Source organism: Harmonia axyridis, chromosome 2 (assembly GCF_914767665.1).
Source record: "Harmonia axyridis chromosome 2, icHarAxyr1.1, whole genome shotgun sequence".
Taxonomy (NCBI): Eukaryota; Metazoa; Arthropoda; class Insecta; order Coleoptera; family Coccinellidae; genus Harmonia; species Harmonia axyridis.
In genome coordinates, this window is record NC_059502.1 from 3,643,644 (window position 1) to 3,667,172 (window position 23,529).

The 23,529-nt window shown below is 35.8% G+C and overlaps 1 protein-coding gene across 5 annotated transcripts in view; it reads right to left on the minus strand.

Annotated features, from left to right (window-relative positions):
• The window catches only part of LOC123672681 (paired box protein Pax-5), a 154,401-nt gene that overhangs the window by 36,444 nt on the left and 94,428 nt on the right, over positions 1-23,529 (minus strand). For all 5 annotated transcript variants that reach the window (XM_045606895.1, XM_045606892.1, XM_045606890.1 and 2 more), the window contains 2 exons: positions 16,020-16,185; positions 7,060-7,257 (listed from right to left, as the gene is read on the minus strand). In XM_045606895.1, coding sequence (XP_045462851.1) covers positions 7,060-7,257; positions 16,020-16,185 — 364 coding nt within the window. The remainder of the gene's footprint in view (positions 1-7,059; positions 7,258-16,019; positions 16,186-23,529) is intronic.

Below are 23,529 nucleotides of genomic sequence, written 5' to 3' on the forward strand. Positions count from 1 at the left end.
ATTTGGAAAAACCGACCGGAGTTTCCGGGTTTGGTTGTCTCGGGGACGTAAACAAAGGTTTTCAGAAGATAGTCCGATCGGGTCGAACCGAATGTGGGATTTACGGTTTTATGCTTTGTTGTTTATCGGTTGTTCTCACCTATTCTTGGCGACTGTTCCTCAGAGTGATAAACATAGATAGAGGGAGCATATGTCGTTTTCAGTAAGCAAATTTTGTTCCCAACATGAACTATCGAATTTGACATGAAGCGCGAGGAAATGAAAACATATCAGTGATACGATATTTCACTCAAATATATTGAAGAAAGTACCCATATAAAGGGTGTTTTTTCAGAGATATAGAACTTTAAATTGCAATAAAACAACGATGGATTATTCGATTGACATGAATTTTATTTATCCGCAAGATAATCTTGTGGCATTACATTTTAAATATGATTTTTGGCATATGACCGCCACGGCTGGCTCGGATGTAGTCCAATCTGGACGTCCAATTTTCGATGACTTTTTCCAACATTTGTGGCCGTATATCGGCAATAACACGGCGAAACTTCCAAATGGTCAAGGGTTTGTGGCTTATCGGCATAGACCAATGACTTTACATAGCCCCACAGAAAGTAGTCTAGCGGTGTTAAATCACAAGATCTTGGAGGCCGATTCACAGGTCCAAAACGTTAAATTAGGCGGTCGCCAAACGTGTCGTTCAATAAATCGATAGTGGCACGAGCTGTGTGACATGTTGCGCCGTCTTGTTGGAACCACAGCTCCTGGACATCATGGTTGTTCAATTCAGGAATGAAAAAGTTAGTAATCTTGGCTCTATACTGATCACCATTGACTCTAACGTTCTGGCCATCATCGTTTTTGAAGAAGTACGGACCAATGATTCCACCAGTCCATAAAGCGCACCAAACAGTCAGTTTTTCTGGATGTAACAGTGTTTCGACATACACTTGAGGATTAGCTTCACTCCAAATGCGGCAGTTTTGTTTGTCGACGTAGCAATTCAACCAGAAGTGCGCTTCATCGCTAAACAAAATAAAATGGACGTAGTGCGCGATACGTATTCCGCACAGAACTGTTATTTTTGAAATAAAATTTTACCTATTGCAAGCGTGAGTCTATTCATGATGAATTGCCAAACAAAACTGAGAATGAATCACTTTACAGCTGTTAAATCGGTTGCCATCTTGAACAGTAATGCCAACTTAAAGTTATATACCTCGAAAGAAAAAAAAACCCGTTATTTCAGAAATTCAGAAAACAAACTTCAAGCGCGTCAAACGACGTGAAACAACCGATGACACTAGGAGAGCGAAAGTTGCCAAACCTTGGATTTCAGCAGGTAGATAAAGAAGATAATAAATATTCTGCTTATTATAAATTCGACAATCAGGAAAAATATCGGATTCCAAATATTCAAATTTGCATATTTAATCGGGAATCACTCAAATGAATATATTTCATTCAATATAATATACATTCATAACGATATAGTAAATTGTCGATTTGAAAATATATCACAATCCCACAACGTAATCTGACCATGTTGGGGACATGTAAAAAGTGCTTATACTTTCTCTTTCTATGTTTTTTACTCAATTATATAAGATTACCATAATTTAACTGTTTATTTTCTTATCATGAAATAAACACTACCATTTTTCGTATAAACTCTGTTCAGATGTTGAGATAAGACCTGTTCAATTGTATTCAAATCTTTGTCAGTTCAAACCTAACACTGCTCAACGTTAATTTTGAAGAAGTATCAATTCATAATTCATTTTTGCCCTATTTTGAAAAACGTTTCAAAACCGCCATCCCTTTCTGCGTTCTCAAAAACTAACACGAGAAAAGAATCTCTTCCGCTTAAAATTATTCAACGGTAACGAAAATAAACAAACACCAACCATTCACACATCAGTTTAGGAAGTTGACAATGCAAAACGTACTATGCTACAACCGCTTCCACTTCCCAAAATTACAAGGGTGTGTCCGAATCTCATAAATCAGATACGCAAAAATTGCCTGCAAGACACCCTTGATATGCACAATTGAGTTCATCATTTTCTGCTTTACAAAATTTAAATGACGGTATTGTTGTCGCTTGTATTATTTTCGCCATTCAGATAGTCGTTAAAAGTCAAGAGGGGTGCAGCTATTGTCGAATATACGGTACGTAGTAGCTTCAATGTTACCTTTTGGATGGATCTCACAGGTAATATCGTCCCTGGCTCTATAGGCATGATGTGTGACTTTTAACAATGCATCTACTGATAGTGAGTGGATAGGCTTGGCTTAAAACCTGATGATACTTAAGGGTTATCAGAATTATGAAATTCAAACCTAACCTAACCTAACAAGTAAACACAAATTTTTTCTCGAGAATTCTACTGTATTCGAGCCTTTAACAAAGCATCAATTGATAGTGAGTTGATAAAACTCGCTCAAAACCTAATTATCCTTAAGGGTTTCAAAATTATGAAATTTCAATTCTAACCTAACATAACAAGTAAACACACATTTTCTTTTTTAAAAATTTGACTTTATTCGGGAGGAACTTTTGACAGAGCATCGACGGATAGTGAGTTGATAGAACTCGCTTGAAACTTGATGATACTAAAAGATTGTCCAAATTATGAAATTCCATTTATAACCTAACCTTATCTTATAAGTAAGCCACAAATGTTTTCTTGAGAATTCTACTGCATTTGGGGCTAACTTTTGAGGAAACATCAACTGATCATGAGTTGACAGAACTTGATGAAACTTAGAATTGTCAAAATTAAGAAATTTCAAATCTAACCTAACCAACAAGTGAACACATATTTTTTCTACTGTAGTTGGGGGTTACTTTTGATAAAGCATCAACTGATAGTGAGTTGATAGAATTCGCTTAAAACCTGATGATACACAAGTATTATCAAAATTATGAAATTCAATTCTGACCTAACCTAACAAGTAAACACACCTTTGTTTAGAGTAATCGACTCTATTCATGGGTAACTTTTCACAAAGTATCAACTGATATTGAGTTGATAGAACTCGCTTAAAATCTGGCGATACTCAAGGATTTTCAAAATTATGAAATTTCAATTCTAACCTAACCTAACCTAACAAGTAAGCACAAATTTTTTCTTGAGAATTCTACTGTATTCGAGGGTAAATTTTGAGAAAGCATCAGTGAGTTGATAGAACTTGCTTAAAAATTGATGAAACTTGAGGATTGTCAAAATTATGAAATTTCAATTCTAACCTAACCTAACAAGTAAAAACACATTTTTTTTCAAGAATTCGTCAGTATTCGTCTACGTAGTTATCTGCCAGAAATGGAAATTCGAAGAGACATTAGTGAAAATTAAATTATAGATGCAAACAAAAAAAAACATAAATCTTTTTTTCATCATGTATAAATTTTTCAGATTAGCGGTTCGAGTATCAGGCCCATTAAACTAAGAGGCATCTGTTATTTTATCAATAGAATAGCAATACGGCGTTGCCAGTCACAAGGGGACGGACCAGTCAAATCTAGATGTGTCAAATGGCGCCCCTGTGGGAGCTGCTATCTCACCCCTGATCAGGGGTGGTCATGATTGCTCTTCGATTGTTTCGAATGGATTATGCTGAGTGCCCTCTGTCTGTTGCTGTTGCGATTAAATTAATGGATTGTCGGTCATTTATTCGCGCTTGTTTTGGGGGTGTTTTATCCCGTATAAAGGATTACACTTTATGATGCAGCTTTGTCAGGCTGATTGCAAAGCCATTCGGAGGCAGAATGGACGGCTTTACGTCCAAAATTCGACTCGTCCAGTGTTTTTCGAGAGTTGAAACATATCTTGAAGTGGGTGGAGAGCTTTAGAATTGAAATTTAGAAATTTTCAAGATTATGCTCGTGAGATGAGGAAAATAATTCTGTAACACGGCGAATGTTGTCTTCCAAATGGTCAAGGGTTTGTGGCTTATCCGCATAGACCAATGACTTTACATAGCCTACAGAAAGTAGTCCGTGCAATATAAATATGTCTGCTCATTCTTTAACAAATATTCAAACCAATCACTACACCTATTCGGGGAGACAGAGTTTTTGCTGATGTCTTAATCTTTGCTCTTGTATCCTAAGCTGAAATGTATGATGCCCACCTTTGCTAATACTGATTTTTACCTACACATGCTTTGTTTTTTGAAGTTAACAATTTTTGGTAGTGATCTTTCTCGAAAGAATATGTATTTATACCGCAATTTTTCAATTCAATTTTTGGAATTTTGTCTTGTTCCTTTTTGATGCTGATTTTAAAGGCATTGAATTGCTATTAACTAATTATTTCTCTTGCACCATTTCCATACCATCCCTCAACACGTCCACCGGTCGATTTGACCGATTTAACAAAATCATCACATCTCACTTAACGCGCTAGAGAGGACCATCTGAGAATACCGTATGTCGCTTTCGGAGGTTGAAAAGAGGCGCCCAAGTGGCATAATCCGGGCCCCGGAGGACGCAGAAAGACCGAATTAATGCCAGCCCGATGGTCGTAACATAATTGCTCATTTAATTTGGGTAGGTGCCCTTTGTCCTTTTCTGCGAATCTATTCTATTTCGCCTTGGGTCCCCGGGGAGGGGTAATAAAGCGAAATCGACCTTTGCCAGATTGAATCGGGGCTTTCCTTGGATATGATTCAAGTGTTTTGGCACGAAAGGAAGAGTTGCGGCCGGATCCTCCGGTTTTCTTTTATTTTCTTCGGTGGTAAATCTGTTGTTTGTCTAGGTATTTATGATATGTAAGTTGGTCCAAGTTTGGAACGCGGTTGGATGTTGGGAATCTGCATAATTCATCGAGATTTTGTTGGAACAAGTATGGAAGGATTGGATGTGGATTTAGGTCACTGGAAAATTCGGCGAAAACTTTATTTTATCGATTGAAGGTGTGGAAAAGGTAGATTCGAAGTTGATATATTAGTATATCCATTTCTGGTACTGAATCGACTTCTTTATTAAGTCTATCTCGCCCATAGTGTAATACATATAGATAGAGGGAGTATACGCAATTTTAACATGTCCCCAACATGGTTAGATTACGTTGTCGGATTGTGATATATTTTCAAATCCACAATTTTACTATATCGTTATGAATGTATATTATATTGAATGAAATATATTTATTTGAGTGATTCCCGATTGAATATGCAAATTTGGATATTTGGAATCCGATATTTTTCCTAATTGTCGAATTTATAATGAGCAGAATATTTATTATTTTCTGTATTTACCTACTGAAATCCAAGGTTTGGCAACTTTTGCTCTCCTAGTGTCATCGGTTGTTTCACGTCGTTTGGCGCGCTTGAAGTTTGTTTTCTGAATTTCTGATATATTTAGGTATTTATTTCAATATATTTTGAGTTAATATGAAACGTTGATTCACTATGAGACATAAGAAGTGCGTTCTTTGTGTAGAAACTCGCGAATTGAGTGAAATATCGTATCACTGATATGTTTTCATTTTCGCTCGCTTCATGTCAAATTTGATAGTCATGTTGGGGACGAAATTTGCTTACTGAAAACGACATCTGCTCCCTCTTTTTATGTTTATTACTCTGAGATCTAGCCTAACACAGTTCTCCTCAAAAATTCGACACTATTCGTCAAAATAGTCACCTTCAAAAGTGGATATATGAACTCCAACGCTTATGTTTCTGTAGAAAGATTCTTCTTGGATTTTGTACTAGGCTTCAATATTGGCAATCGCTTCTTCATTAGAGCAACATTTCTTTCTCTGAGGCATTTTCGTTTAGATCTGCAAAAGCCAGTGATGACTGGAGCCAAATCTGGAGTATAAGTTCGGTGTTCCAGCAATTGGAAGCTGCATCCGTTCAATTTGACCATGGTTTTTATCGACTTGTGACAAAGAGCATTTTCTAGGTGAAATAGAATTTTTTTTTCGTATTTGATGACTTTTTTCTTATTTTCTGCGTTATGTAGTTATCTTAAGATTTCGCACACTTTTTAGCGCATAGAACTATTATTTTGATAGTACTGTTCATTTCAAGACTATTCCTTTCCACATCGTTAACTTTTTATCATTTTCAACAACATTACACCAGAATTTCTCCGCTCCTATCAACAAAAGTCCAAAATGAATTCTATGTAACCGCAAAATACGCACAAAACATGGTATAAAATATAAATACAGGTTGAATACGCTGCACCATAAAAGGTGTCAGTGATTGTCCTCTTGAAGAGCCAGCCAATTAATAGTACATTATTGCAGCATATTTATGATGCATATTTCAAATAAATGGAAATTAATCAATTAATATACGCGAATTTATTGCAAGAAATACGATAGAGAAACATACACCGAGTCTGTGTTTATGGACAACTCTATGGTAGATGAATAAATTCATATATGGAAATAACGATGATGAATGCTAGCTACCCGTTGATCTCTGCACAAGATCTACGCAGGAATTTCTCTTTGATTCTCGTACGATATTCAGAATTGGTTCAAGTAAAGCGTAAACTGGGGGAATAGTAGGAAATTTCAATGTGAACACGGTATTAAAATTTCAACATACTGAGTCGTAACTTTGTTCTATGGTTCGAATGTTGGGTTAGGAACTTTCTTGGCGTCTGAAACTCGAGCACGGTATTCAAAAAGTACCGTGCGTAAACGAACACGTTGCCTCAAATGAAAAGATTTATATTCAGGAGTTACGTGCTATATAAACATGAGATAATCGATGCAAATCTATAGCCCGATATTTTCTAATAGACTCGTATCGTATATTAGGCCGGTTTAGAGCCAATCGAGGGTACCCACCTTCCTGCTAGGTAGTTCGTTTGAAGTAAGCCGATGCTAAAACCTCGATTACACTAATTGTTTGACTGGGGCAAAAAGCTACAGGTTGAGGAGTTATGGCGCATAATTCAGTTGAGTTTTTGATTAATGACATTCGACTAATTTGAAGACTAGCGGCTCGGTCAGTGCGCTTTGATGTTAATAACTTATCGTGGTTTCATGGTAAGTTGAAATTTTCGACGTTGTGTACTTTGGTACTTACCTATTTATTGATGAGACACTAGGTACGTTATCTTGGGAACAGATTCCTTCCGCCAAAAGTCTGTCTCTGATCTCCCATGCGAACATCGTTGGGTTTTCCCTTTTGTAATTTGCTATTGCATCGACCACAGGTGGCGTTGCTACTTTTGGTTTTGAGCCTCCTATAACACCAGCTTTGAAACTACCCGTTTCATAATACCTGGAAGAAAATTGCATCAGAAACGTGTACGTCAGTAGCTCTAAAGGAAGCAAATAAATTTTTTTTTTCAATAAGATAATAAAAAAACGAGTAGTGTTATATTTTAAGAGAAGTCAATCGATTTATATGTCATTGTGAAAAGGAAGGAATACCAATAATGTTGAAAAACGATACTAGCCAAATGGACACCACACCTTTCGTCGCAAAACCATATCCTTTCCATGAAATTTTTCATAACCAATTAGCACATTTGCAGCTGTATGTTCTCGATAACTTCATGAATTCCGTCTTTAAGGTCTTGTAAAGTATTTCAATTGATTTATATGTCATTATGAAAAGGAAGGAACACCAATAATGATGGACAACGATATTAGCCAAATGGACACCACCATGAAATTTTTCATAACCAATTCGCACATTTGCAGCTGTATGTTCTCGATAACTTCATGAATTCCGTCTTTAAGGTCTTGTAAAGTATTTCAATTGATTTATATGTCATTATGAAAAGGAAGGAACACCAATAATGATGGACAACGATATTAGCCAAATGGACACCACCATGAAATTTTTCATAACCAATTCGCACATTTGCAGCTGTATGTTCCCGATAACTTCATGAATTCCGTCTTTAAGGTCTTGCATCGCTTGTAAAGTATTGACATAGACGTTATCTCTCACAACAACACACTTGCCAGAAAAGGAGCACAAACTCCTTTTATCGGCCTGGAACCTTTCTGTGATGTAGACAAATGTACCTACAAGAAAGAGTTTCAGGAAAAGGAGGTAACCGAAAGAGAAAAACTCTGGCGGAATCTTCCTGGTCTGGATCACTCCAAAAATTTTCTTCGAAACTTTGACTTCACCCAAGAAGTATCTGCTACAGCTCCTCATGAGAATGGGTCTAACAGAAAATGACGAGTGCAGATTCTGTGGGGAGGAGGAAGAAACTCCGGATCACCTGATGACGGAATGCCTCGCCATCGCTAGCCAACGCAAACCTGCCTTGGACACGAAACTTATAGAAGTGAGGAATTAGCCTCCTTGAAGCCATCCCAGATATTGGAGTTCATCAGAACTCTGGAACTGGAAGGCGAGCTGTAGATCACGTTATGGGGAGAATAGCTCTGATGGAGTGCACAATAGACCATTTGTCAGAAGATGACAGTGCTTTGACAGTGTCTACAGACCAGATAGCTGGCTATTCAAAATGAAACCTCTCATTGGAAAATACTTAATATAAAGTTCTGAGGCCTCCTAGGACGCCTAAATAAAGGAGTGCCCAAAATCTTATTACATTTCCTAGTATGAATCTGTGTGTTATGATTTCATTGTCAAATTTTTCTCTCAGCCTTGTATTGTTTATTTCTAGAGCCCTGAGTTCCATTTAAGTTTGAAATCTTCTACAGCTTCGGCTAAAGCTTTAATTGTTCATTAAGTTCAAATATTGTCTGAAGAATGTTGTCGAGCAAGGGATAAAGAATTTTCTCCCTTCAAACTTCATTAGTTTTTTTCGAAAATGATGTATTACCTCCAATGGACGATACAAAAAGTTGGTCGAACATTTCTAACTACTCCTGCTCCAATACCATCAAGCCTATACCACTTCAATTAAAGCTTCAAAAGCAATTCAATCCCAAAAGAACATCCTAACAGACTATCCCTCGATCCCAAAACGCAAATAATTACACCGCGTATGAAACAAAGCACAATTAAAGCAGCACAAGCATCGAAAACCGACCGAAATCATTTGGTTAAAAACCTCAACCCTCAAGCTAATCTCATTATCCCTCTCATCCGCGCTAATACAACTTTGATCTAGTGACGCAATACCAGATTTCGTCATGGCAGGCCCACATTATTCCCTGAATCGAATTATGCCGAAATAATTCAGTTATAGGCCTGCATTAGCACAAATAACGGGGGATTTTATTGAGAGACTGTATACAACATCGAGAGGGGTTGCAAAGGGGTTCAGGGTTTGGTCTCCCGAGGGACTCTTGCACTTTCAAACGCACCCTGGTTGATCTTTTTGCTTCTCCCTTTTTTTTCCAATCAAATCACAACGGGAGGACATGTAGATTGGGACCAGAGGATGCCAGATTTGACCTTTCGGCGTTGACGTGATGTTGTGATTCATGCTGGTGACCTTTGGTGCGTTCAAAAAGTTTGTATTACTTGGAAAGACAGATATAGTTACATATTACGTGATGAATTATCGTATTCGTTGTTTTTCTACAACGTTTAGTAGATGATTAAGGCAGGTTTTAAAGCCGTTATTTTCAATGAACTTGTTGTCTGCAGGAAAATTTGTAATGTTCGATTTAAATCTACTGCCGGAGAAGAAAAAAGTTTTATAAACATGGGCCCGAAAATGCTTTATTTTCGAGATGCAGAGTGCTGTAGTTTAATTTTTTTTCTTTCTCATAGCACATTCCCTTCACAAAATATTCAACTTAAATTTGGCATGGATATTCCATTTTAAAGTTTTCATCATGTGATATAACGGGTGTTTTTTTTCCGAGGTATATAACTTTAAGTTGGCATTACTGTTCACGATGGCGACCGATTTAACAGCTGTCAAGTGATTTATTCTCAGTTTGGTTTGGCAATTCATCTTGAATAGACTCACGCCTGAACAACGCTTGCAAATAGTGCAATTTTATTTCGAAAATAATGGTTCTGTGCGGAATCCGTATCGCGCACTACGTCCATTAGCGATGAAGCGCACGTCTGGTTGAATGGCTACGTCAACAAACGAAACTGCCGCATTTAGAGTGAAGCTAATCCTCAAGTGTATGTCGAAGCACCGTTACATCCAGAAAAACTGACTGTTTGGTGCGCTTTATGAGCTGGTGGAATCATTGGTCCGTACTTCTTCAAAAACGATGATGGCCAGAACGTTGCAGTCAATAGTGATCGGTATAGAGCCATGATTACTAACTTTTTCATTCCTGAATTGAACAACCGTGATGTCCAGGAGCTGTGGTTCCAACAAGACGGCGCACAGCTCGTGTCACAATCGATTTATTGACAGACACACTTGGTGACCGCCTAATTTCTCGTTTTGGACCTGTGAATTGGCCTCCAAGATCTTGTGATTTAACACCGCTAGACTACTTTCTGTGGGGTTATGTAAAGTCATTGGTCTATGCGGATAAGCCACAAACCCTTGACCATTTGGAAGACAACATTCGCCGTATTATTGCCGATATACGGCCACAAATGTTGGAAAATGTCATCGAAAATTGGACGTCCAGATTGGACTAAATCCGAGCCAGCCGTGGCGGTCATATGCCAGACATCATATTTGAAATCTAATGCCACAAGATTATCTTGCGGATAAATAAAATTCATGTCAATCGAATAATCCATCGTTGTTTTATTGCAATTTAAAGTTCTATAGCTCTAAAAAAAACACCCTTCAGTTCAGAAAGTTGGCTTTGAATTCGTGACAATTATAATTTTGGTATGAAATTTTGAAATATCAACATTCTAAAGTCACATGCGCCAGAATACTATAAGACTTAGAGATTTCTACTAAGAATTAAGTGAATTCAATGAGAAATTCGTGAAATACAAGCCCTTTCTCCACCAGGACTTCTGCTTAGCACTCATATAAAATGCTTATTGAATGAAATAGTGTTTACCAACATAATTCAACTAGAATACAAGAAATAGTATGGAATGTTTGACCTGATCCTCATATGTTTAGTACGTTCTGGGTTTGTATTGACACTGAATAATATCAGTCAACATTACTTTCCATCATTCGTATTAATAATCTCATTTTCATCGACGTCCCACAGACCAGTCCACTTCCCTTCAATAAATACCAACCCCTAAATAGTCCATAGGACTTAAACAACAGTTATAGTTTCCCCTTTTCAGAATGTCACCCTAAATGTCGCAAGTTGTCAACACAATATCGAGTTATAAAGCTCATACGTGGGTTGTAATATGCACTTCTGATGTTTTTTCTTCGAGTCACGTGTCTCGAAAACATTGAATAAAGCAAAAATGTATTTCGACTCAATAAGTCTGAGTGGTTTTGATTATATATTATTTTTTGGCTATTTGTGATGGCGTAGCATCTTTTGTTGATTCAAGGGTTGCTTCATTTCGATGATGGTTTTTATGGGAGAGTGTTCATTAAGTGTTTTACACAATGAGTGGAGATCGATAACGAATTTGTTTAATGGGTGGTTTCTAACGTTTTAGGATATATTCGTTCAGAATGGAAATCGGAGAGTTGGAAACTCTTGAATACCGAAATTCGGCCTTCCTAGTTTTAATGTTTTCGTAAAATATATACCATTGAGATGAATTGTAAAAGTTGAGGTGTTTTCAATGATTTACACGACTGAATTGCGTGCCACAATCGATTTATTGAAAGACACGTTTGGTGACCACCTAATTTCACGTTTTGGACCTGAGAATTGGCCTTCAAGATCTGCTGATTCAACACCGCTAGAATACTTTCAGTAGGGCTATGTGAAGTTGGTCTATGCGGATAAGCCACAAACCCTTGACCTGGATGACAACATTCGCCGTGTTATTGCCGATATACGGCCACAAATGTTGGAAAAAGTCATCGAAAATTGGACGTCCAGATTGGACTACATCCGAGCCAGCCGTGGCGGTCATATGCCAAAAATCATATTTAAAATGTAATGCCACAAGATGCAAAACCACCCAGCTTATTCTCCAGATCTGGTTCTCAGTGATTACTGGCTTTTTGCAGACCTCCAAAATGCCCAAGAGAAAGAAATTTTGCTCTAACTTGAAGCCTATTTCGAATGCAAAGACAATTTGAAAGTTAGAGGAGCCTTAAGTTGCTTGAAGTAAATGTGTCAGCCTTGAAGGTGCTTATTAAAAACTTTACACAACACTCCTGAATGAATATGATCCTTAAGTGACATCAATACACATTTCCCCTTGAGAAAAACCCCAAATTTCCCACGTATTATAAGTCACCCAGCATGGTGTCTTGCTCACGACTCCTCCCAAATTGAATTCATGCTCCAAACTTGGCTTTTATCATTTTTATATCCCTACAACATAATTGCGGGCATAAGCCACTCACCCCACCCCTCGTGCAAGGGATGATGAATGCCCAACCGCATGCGGTCTTGGACGCACAGAATAAAGTTCTTCTTTTTTCGGGAAACGGGCACTAAAAAACGGGAAAACATTACCAGCAGGTTATGTGATCGTGTTAGCCTCGCTCGATGACTATACCGGAAACAGGGGGAAGTTGGGGATGTGCAAGGGGAGAGGGGGGAGTTACAGGGTGCCCCATGGAGAGAAAGAGGAGAGGATGTGGATCTGGATAAACTATTGCGTGGATTTGATGAGATCGTCGGAAGTGCTGTGAAATTCTGGATATAAAAGGGGAAGTGCATTGGCTTTTACTGATAGGAGGGTTTTTGAGGGGTTGGAGACACTTTGTATTTGGTGCAGTTATGTTCGGATAAGATTGTCGGAGGAGAGGAATCAATTTTGTTGGAATCCAGGGATTTTCCTTAGCTAAACAGGTTAGGTCTTACAACACATCTTGGGATTTGCGATTTAGCATGAGAGAATTGATGAAATCTCTTCAGGATTGTGCCAAACACGAAATATTTCTAATTTCGTTCAATATATATCCAATTTCGAGGTAGAAATGTAAATAAAGCATAGCATGTGAAAGTTGGAAAATGGCATTTCTTCGAAGTAGTGTTCAAGAGTGTTTCATTCAAGATGTTTTCCAACGAGAAATGTTACTTTGAAGAAATACCATTTTGCATCTTCGACACCTTGCATCTCGAACACTAGTCATAGGAGGTGGACCCATAGATTTTTTTGTTCAGGAGGTCATATTCAACAAAAAACAAAAAATTAACCACCGGTGACAATTTTTCCATTTTCCAGCCTGGTTCTTTGAGGCTGATCACATCTTCGAAATTATAAAATATTCAAAAAGAATAATGGAATAGATATTTATAGTACTATATATAATAAGTGCAGAAGACATTGATATTCTTCCACGAATTCAAAATTCAAAAACGATTGGTTCAAAATTCTGCGTGCATTTATAGAATTACTATTCGAAACTTCTTGCAAAATTTTGTGAAGATGGCATAACTAGAACCATAGAAAATACAAGAAGAATATCGTTAAACAAAAATAGTTATTTATAAAACAAGTGCAGAAGGCATTGATATTCTTCCACGAGTTCAAAAACGAGCCACGAAGTGGCGAGTTTTGGAATGAACGAGTGGTAGAATGAGCCTTCTGTACGAGTATTATACATTATTTTCTCTAATTCATTGCATTTTAATTGAAATTAATGAAATATTTCCATAAATATCATTTAGTGATTTTTGCATTGAAAAATGTTGGTTGGCAGAACTGATTTCTTTAAGGCAAATTGATGAATTGACAGATAAAGCCGTGGCGGAAAGTTCGGAATACCAACATATAATAATAAAATATAACCATGAAAACTGTGCCTTTCTGATATATTCTCGCACGATTTTGTTCTACAAGATGTGGAAGAATGAACGGAATAACCACAGAATTAGAGAAACTAATATTTCCGTGGCAGCTGCTTCGATCAAATTGAAATTTTGACAGCTCACATGTGGTATTGATTCGAAGCTTTGTACAAAATTTCGTATCAATAGCCATGCCACAACCATAGAAAATTCAAGAAGAATATCGGAACTATAAACAGTTATGGCCTCCAAGGACGTAATTGGCGAATGAATGAACAATTCCTTTCTTCATTTTCTCTATATTCTATATTCAACTGTAGAATACTTCATTATTCCCGAATCAACACACACACATCTATTACAGATGAGTAGGTATATTGATTTATGCACATAGATATATCAGCATCAATTGACAAATCATTTTCTTGAGGCTGCAAAGAGTATCAATAACTTCAGCCACTTAATCATTGAAGGCAAGGTTTGTATGACACTGAATCCGGTTGTGTATAGTCGAACGCAAAAGACTGGAAAAATTAATTGTGACAAAACGGTGATAACCGATCTATAAAATTGATTAACAACCATATGACCGAAGGCGATTCTCATAGTATCGATTTTCAAGCCGATAAACACGATTAGAAGTCCCTTGAACGTTTTTGTTCTTTAGTAGATTCATATTATTCAAAAAAATGCTTGCTCAATAGTTTTCTACATTTTATTTTTATTGCAAAAATCGACCAGAGGGTTAAAGAGAAAATAAACTACACATTAAGTTAAGTACTTGTCGTTTTTTGAAGCTGTAGAAGTTCAACATCACCCTTATTTAACTAGGTATTAATAGTGTATTGTAATGAGATCAAAGTACAAATTAATTTGAATGAAAATAACTTATATCCACTTCATCAAATCCCTTTTAAAAGTCTCGGCTACATCAGAATTTCTTCCTCTAACAAATCATCGATAAGAACATCAAAAGAAGCCGCCACAAACAATTCATCCTTGTCTCATCTCTCCTAGCCGAACGGAATCCAAAATCTGGTAAGAATTTTCGGCAATATTTCACTATAACATTTATGACTGAAATTTCTTGCACACTTCTTCCATCTCAGCGCGTTTGTTCCACGTGACACTCACAGATCAAGGCGGGCGCGGCAAAGTAGTAAATTTTACACACTTTCCGAGGTGCATACTGTTAACATGTGTGCCTGTCTGGGTATAATAGGTGGTATTGAGGTATATTTTTGTGGTAGGATCTTGACTTATATTCCTCCAGACCACTAGGAGGTGGATAAATGTGTGACATCATAACTCAGCGATTTGTTCTGATGATTTGAGTGCATCGTAAATCATTTGTTATGGGTTGTTAGGGAAGAATATGAAGTAGTAGTTGGGAAGAAGTAGAATCGCATATTTTAGTATGTTGTAACTAGAGTCACTCGATAAACGTATGAAAATGCTTATACAACTGTTTTTTTATATTTGATTTCTATAAATTACGGGCCCAGTCAGTCGAAGAATCATTTGCTGCAATTTTTGAAATTTAACTCTACTTATTTGCTGAAGTATTATTTTGAATTCGGATGAAAATGTGAAAGAGATTTTTGGATTAACACCCCATAGAATTGAAGAAGCAAATCATAAAAATCGGACTTTATCAATCCATACAATTTCGTGACCATTCAATTGAATATAATCGAGAAAAAAATGCAAACATAAAAAATAATCCAATCTTTGAAAGGGTGTTGCTGCGATAAAATTCTATGTGTACAACATAACTCAATTAATCAAGGAATCACCTCCTTTACTTGTACATTTCTTCTCCGAACACCCTGTATAACATAAAATTATCTATCATTATATAGGGTTATACAATAGAAGGTAATAGTAACCTTATAATGAATTCAGAATGACGTGAAGTGAAAATTATACATAATCCGAATAATAATTTTTATATTGTCGTCAATAATTATTAAATTCACAAAATTGATGGTTGGGAGAGCTTGTGATTCTTATTTAAGATTGAAAATAAGGCTTGGCAATAATAACGGACATCTAAAAGACTACGTGTAATAACCTAAAAATAAATATAATTACTTCAATATGATTACAGTCAGCATTGCAATTACACAGTCCTGTGATTTCATTTGGATTGAGCTCAAATTCCAAAATAACCAAGCTGTTAATTCGAAATGAAGAAAATTTTCCCCTGAATTCAGCCACTTCCAACGAAAATATATTTCAATCAAAAGTATTCAAATAAATTCTGTAAAAAAAAATTGTACTCACCTAGAGAGAATTTTTGATACGCAGCCGTGAGATACTCGAAGCTGCCTTGAAATATCACAGGGACGGACTCCATTGTGAGCCAGTTCAACTATTCTTTGCCTAACTACATCTGGAAGTGGTCTACCATTCACAAAAACACCACCTAATTGATTTACTCCACCATGACCTGGAAAAAAAAATTGAATATTTGAAGAAAATTCATCCAGTCTTCAATAATATCGTTCTATGAATTCACGAATGTCATTCGATTCAATGTGAAGACATCAGATCTCATGGAATATCATGATTTAGATTTTTACCACTGGCTATATCTTAACCTAACCTAATTGTGTAAATAATAATATTTGTAGTCCTCAAGAAGTTCATTCTATGATCTTGCGAATATTTGCTTGAAATCAAATGCACAGATTCCACAGAGTATATAATGATTTAGATCTTTATCATCAGGCAACAACCTAACTTAATCTAACCTGAACAAAATTTAATAGTCAAAGGAAATTTATCTAGATTTCGAGAAGACCATTCTATGGTCAAATCAAAGACTTTAGATTCCACAGAGTATAATGGTTTACATCACCATCATCATGCAGAAACCTAACTTACCTAATTGATTCAACTAACATAACCTGAACAAAGTTCAGTATTCAAACGAAATTCATCTAGTTTTCAAGAAGTCCAATAAGTTTTTGCAAATGTCATTGACTTCAATACAAAGACATCAGTTTTCATAGAGTATCATCATTCAGATCTTTATCATCATGCACTACACCAGTCGGTTCAGAATAATCAAGACCTGCTGAAGTCATTGTTTCAAATTGATAGCACTGGATGGCGGCATATTTCAAAGGGAGATTCCCAAGAAGCCATAGATGATGTTTAGGTGAGTTTTGGTACTTGATTAGGATAGACCACCTTGTTCTAAGATCGAGCCGATTGATTTTTGTTAACGCTGACCCAGAAATTTGTTCAATACACATTCTTTTTATCAGAGAACAATCATTGCGAAATTCTATTTCTTTATATTTTAAAATTTTTTAAATATTCAGAGTAAATAACTTCCGGTGAATGAATTCGTTCATTTGAATAATATTTGAACAATAAACTCAATGAATTGTCAATTCATAATCAATTTTGAATCGTATCAATATGGTTTTCAGTGAAACAGATTGTTAGAGTCTTATAAACTATCATTTCAAGGATATTATATAAGCTTTCAGTGCAAATCTTAGTAAAGGGCGTGTTTTTAGAGCTATAGAACTTTAAATTGCAATAAAACAACGATGGATTATTCGATTGACATGAATTTTATTTATCCGCGAGATAATCTTGTGGCATTACATTTTAAATATGATTTTTGGCATATGACCGCCACGGCTGGCTCGGATGTAGTCCAATCTGGACGTCCAATTTTCGATGACTTTTTCCAACATTTGTGGTCGTATATCGGCAATAACACGGCGAATGTTGTCTTCCAAATGGTCAAGGGTTTGTGGCTTATCCGCATAGACCAATGACTTTACATAGCCCCACAGAAAGTAGTCTAGGGGTATTAAATCACAAGATCTTGGAGGCCAATTCGCAGGACCAAAACGTGAAATTAGGCGGTCACCAAACGTGTCTTTCAATAAATCGATTGTGGCACGAGCTGTGTGACATGTTGCGCCGTCTTGTTGGAACCACAGCTCCTGGACATCATGGTTGTTCAATTCAGGAATGAAAAAGTTAGTAATCATGGCTCTATACTGATCACCATTGACTGTAACGTTCTGGCCATCATCGTTTTTGAAGAAGTACGGACCAATGATTCCACCAGCCCATAAAGCGCACCAAACAGTCAGTTTTTCTGGATGTAACGATGTTTCGACATACACTTGAGGATTAGCTTCACTCCAAATGCGGCAGTTTTGTTTGTTGATGTAGCCATTCAACCAGAAGTGCGCTTCATCGCTAAACAAAATTAAATGGACGTAGTGCGCGATACGTATTCCGCACAGAATCATTATTTTCGAAATAAAATTGCACTATTTACAAGCGTTGTTCAGGCGTGAGTCTATTCATGATGAATTGCCAAACCAAACTGAGAATAGATCACTTGACAGCTGTTGAATCGGTCGCCATCTTGAATAGTAATGCCAACTTAAAGTTATATCGGGTGTCCCAAGGTAAGTGGCCTATTAGATTATTATGGAAACTATTGATGGTAAAGATTTCAAATTTTGTGGATAGATATTTGGCCATATAAGGTACATTTTTAAAATAATTTCACATTTCCAGTGTTGCCGGATGTACGACAATTTGGCAACAACTTTGTTATTTTAAAAGGGACATCCGGTATTTCTATTTTTTTTATGATACTCCATAAAATATTAAATCTATTCACTCTTACTTTTCCATACCTATCTTTAACGGTTTTTGAGTTATTAATTATTTTTCGAAATTTTAAATCAAATTGGCGTATTACGGAAATGACTCTAGTTCGCTCAATATTTGAGATTTAAGTCAAAAATTTTGCAAGCCGTTAGATATTGATCTGATCTGTGTCACTGCTTTTGAATTATGGTTGTCAATAATACAGGACGGATCAAAAAAAATCATCATTTGCCAAGTTACAAAATTTTAAAAAAGTCTATTTTTTCAAATTAGACACCTAGTATATTTTTCAATTTTTGGAATCAGTAGAACACACTCTACAATTTTTCTATTCACGTCCCTATACCTATACTATACTATACTATACTATACTATCTCAACTGGTTTCCGAGTTATATGCGTTTATTAGATTTCACATTGATTCAAAAAGCGTTAATTTCTTTTGCATTGTTATTTTCTCTTGTCGTTCACAGATCGATATATCAATGAATCAGTTCAATCCATAAATGTCAAAATAAACAATTATTGCCTAACAGGTTTTTTGTTCCGAGGTTTTTCTATAAATAATGGCTCGAGAAAGATATACACATATAACGCATATAACTCGGAATCCAGTTGAGATAGGTATAGGGTCGTGAATAGAAAAATTGTAGAGTGTGTTCTACTGATTCCAAAAATTGAAAAATATACTAGGTGTCTAATTTGAAAAAATAGACTTTTTTACAATTTTGTAACTTGGCAAATGATGATTTTTTTTGGTCCATCCTGTATTATTGACAACCATAATTCAAAAGCAGTGACACAGATCAGATCAATATCTAACGACTCGCAAAATTTCTGACTCAAATCTCAAATATTGAGCGAACTAGAGTCATTTTCGTAATACGCCAATTTAATCTAAAATTTGTAAAAATAATTAATAACTCAAAAACCGTTGAAGATAGGAATGAAAGAGTAAGAGTAAATAGATTTAATATTTTATGGAGTATCATAAAAAAATAGAAATACCGGTGTCCCATTCAAAACAACAAAGTTGTTGCCAAATTGTCGTACATCCGGCAACACTGGAAATTTGAAATTATTTTAAAAATGTACCTTACATGGCCGAATATCTATCCACAAAATTTGAAATCTTTAACATCAATAGTTTCCATAATAATCTAATAGGCCACTCACCTTGGGACACCCGATATACCTCGAAAAAAAAACAGGATGTTCATAATGTTCAAAACTTTTTCACTTTCAAAGAGCCTATTGGAAAAAATTAACAAGGCTCATATTGGGGAGATATTTGATTGAAAAGAAATGAATTTGAGTCAGTATAAAAGCAACGTTATTCGATTAACTTAGCTAGTTCATTTTTTGAGTCCCTTTGAATTCCTAAAGGAATATAATAACTTCTAATAAGCTCGCTTTCAGCATATTTCCACACGTTTCATTATCCCAAAGCATAAATACAGTGATTCTCAATTAGCCACATGATGCAATTACCTATTTGAACTCTACGCAATATCAAAAATGCGGTTTTATACATGGCAACCTAAAAAAAAACCTCGCTGAATAATAACCAGCTATGAGTACTTGTAATTATCAAACTAAGTTAACAACACTTTAGCGTTCCACGGGATGAATTGAATACCGTGAGATGCATGTTAAGTACGCTTATATATCATCCTAGATAGCGTGCAGCCAAGTACATTTATTTACCAAGTTCCGTTTCAATCCACTATAATATGCACACGGTATCAAAAGATGGATCGCAATCGTTGTAAGACGACATACTTTTGGCGTAAAAAGTGCTACGCTTTATCCTTGTCGAAACTGAAAGTAGCTGTTTATTTTCTTTTTCCGTATTTTTCCCATTTTCTACTGGCCGTAACTTTCTTGCCTTCGGCAAGGATATGTTAAGGATACCAGGTCGAATTTTATGGCGAATATGGTAGCTAATAAATCAGGGTTATTGTTGGTACCACTGTTACACTTTTGGGTTCCGTAAGAAAGTTGTTAATTTATGCATTGGTATGCGTGGGTGATTTTCCATCTTTATAGGCGATTAAAGTACTGCAGGATATTGATGGTTGTAGGATATGAGCGTCATTTCCATTTGTGATTAGTATGTTCGTATTTTAGTGCTCGTTTTGGATGATTCAGTACGTCACCACGAAAATTACTGCAGGATATTATTATTACATAAAATTTGTCTTTGTCGCACGTTTTTGCTGATTTTAAAAATAAAATATCAATTTAGAACTTTTTCAAGAGAATCATCTCATTAGAACCAAAGAAAATATGCCGTGAAAAACTGAAGAGAAGAAACACTCAGTATTTCTGTGATTTCAGGTTCGATCTAGATGAAATTCTATGTTTATATCACGAATAACTATTTCAAGGTCAAGCATAATCAGAATTAAAGAAAAAAGAAGAAGAATATTGAGAAACAAAGACCATATATTTCAGTGGTTATCAAGTTGAAATTTTGACACTTGCAACTTATAATAGTTATTCATAATGTAAGTATAGAAGGCATTGATATTCTTCAACTAATTTTAATGAACGAGTGTTAGAATGAATCTTCTGTACGAGTATTATACATTATTTCCTTAAATTCACTGAATTTTCATTGAAATTCATGGAATATTACCATAAATATCGTTTAGTGATTTTTGCATTGAAAAATGTTGGTTGGCAGAACGATTTTATTCTACAAAGTAGGTATGGCAGAATGAACGGATTTGTCATAGAATTAGAGAAGAGGTTAGCTTTCAAAACTCAAGACGAACAAGAGCTCAAATGTCTCTGGCTTCTCACCAAATCTCTTTTAGCACTCGACTCTATTTGTTTTAGATTCAAGTAATTCGAATCAACAGATCGTTCTAACGGTGCAATTTCTAACCTCTGAAAAAAAGAGACCCGATCTTCTAACTGTATTTTCCGATATTGCTTTCTGTATCAAGTTGATTTGTGGTGGATTTTCTAAAGTAAACGAATTTAAACAAAATAATATAATGACTGAGAAAATGATTCTCAATAGATAAAACTGCGCAAATAGGTAGAAAGGTTGTATCTAGAGATCATAACCTATTATTTATTGGAGAAACATAAATGAGGTATTTTTGTGGCCTCCACCACAAGTCGTGATTGAGTAGATTGATGAAGAACTGAAATAGTGGAAATGAAGATATTTGTTTAAGAAATGGGAAGGCAGTACAGTTAACCGTTTGATCAAATGCAGGATAGAAGTGTTACGGTTTGTTGTTTTTGTGATAACGTCAAGAAAATTCATAATTGATTAACGGCGTGAAATAATTCATTATTTATTGGAATATAACTATATATTGTTTATTTGCAGCTATTTATCCATGTTTTATGTATTCAAATCTATACCGCTGAACCGATTTTGTCTTTGATGTTTTTCAAGATGAAATGATAAAAAACAATTGTCTAAAAAACCCTTTATCAACAAATATTATATTTCCATTGCTCAATCAACTGAAAATTTTGCGAAATCTCAAGATCAAAAAGTTCAATTTTTCAACTCAAATCTGTTTCTTTCTGATCCACAGCGTCAACTTTTCATCTTTCCTATAAAAGGTTCTAGATCAATTTCGATTTAGCCTCGTCCACTAATATTCAAATTTCGAATAGAAGTTTTATTGATTCGTAAAACTTTCAAACTTTCAAAAATCAATCATAAAACTGTCAAAGAAGCTTAACACAAGAACATCATTTTGATATAAAGCAATCTTTCCTGCAGATATTCCTTGGAAATAAATTCTTTCACATCAAGCGTTACACATGACGTCATTGATGACGCATTTGGCGGCCTCTTTTATTTCAATCTCTTCTGAATGTTATTCGAATATGAGTTATTTCGGAGGGTTAAAAATCTTTGAAAAATCCTATTTGCAAATGTTACAATCAAACAATTCAAACACACAACAAAGTTTTGCAAATTTGCAATAAACTCGAAATCCGAAGTTGAAAATTCAAAATCCTTCAATTTTCCATTTTGTCCACACTCCTCTAAATCGGAACAGATACAAATCAAGATGCATCAAATGACGATCAACTAATTAGGTGAAAGCAGCGCATTGTATACGGGGGGCATCCCTTGTTTTTGCAGCCTGTTCAGCGCCCTGTTTCAAGTGGTAAATAATCAGATAAGCAGATAAGTATCACAACATGTGTTTAATGTTTTGGGGAGGGCTGTATAGAGAGTACACCGATAAAGTGATGAATTACAACAGAAGTGTAGGGGTAGAGACGTTATATTAGGCGATTGTATATCAATTGCGCAGACCCAAATTGGCTTATACATCAATAAAGATTAGAGTGTTGGATGCGAGATGAAGACTACTGATAGAATCCCAGGAGGTTACAAAAGGGATTGGATGAGATTGTGATGAAGATAAGGAAGTGTTCGAGTAAGGATCAGAGTTTCAATGGAACTGGAGAATGATTTTTCTCTCAGAGAATATGCTGATTTGAAATAGTTCGTAATTTCGTAGTATCTCACTGAATATATCTATAAAAATTAGAGATATTCAGATCCTTCAAGAATGAATATTTGTCAAAACGATTGTCGGCCCAAAAAATGAAGTAATTCATTGAAAATAACAAAACTGGTTCTCAATGCTGTAATACTGCATAAATCCCAACCTATGACAGTACAATAACAGTACCTACACTCGGTGAAGGCTGTCATTCAGAATATTCCAAATTCCCAACAATTTTTTTTTGCGCCGATCCGAGTCTCGTAAAACCAAAATTTAATGAGGTTGATTAAACGTACCAATTACAATTACGTGCTCGAAATCACATGTTTGACCGGCGAATCAGACTTACCAACGTCCTGGTTTTAATACTCGCAATGACAAATCTTTTTTTTCCTCTCACGATATTTTGTCCCTAATGACATTTTTAGCCGGTTCGAGGTATCTCTGTGATGACGGTCATCAAATGTAATACCCGAGCTGTACGTCCACTAGTGCCTAATTAAATGTAACTGTTCAGCCAGTACCTAGCGACCATTTCCTCTTCATTTTGTCCTTTGATTAGCTACGGGTCAAACAACGCAACGGACAGGTGAACCGCCAAAAAAATTTCGTCATCGAATAGTTGTGCTCTGATTTGAGTTGAA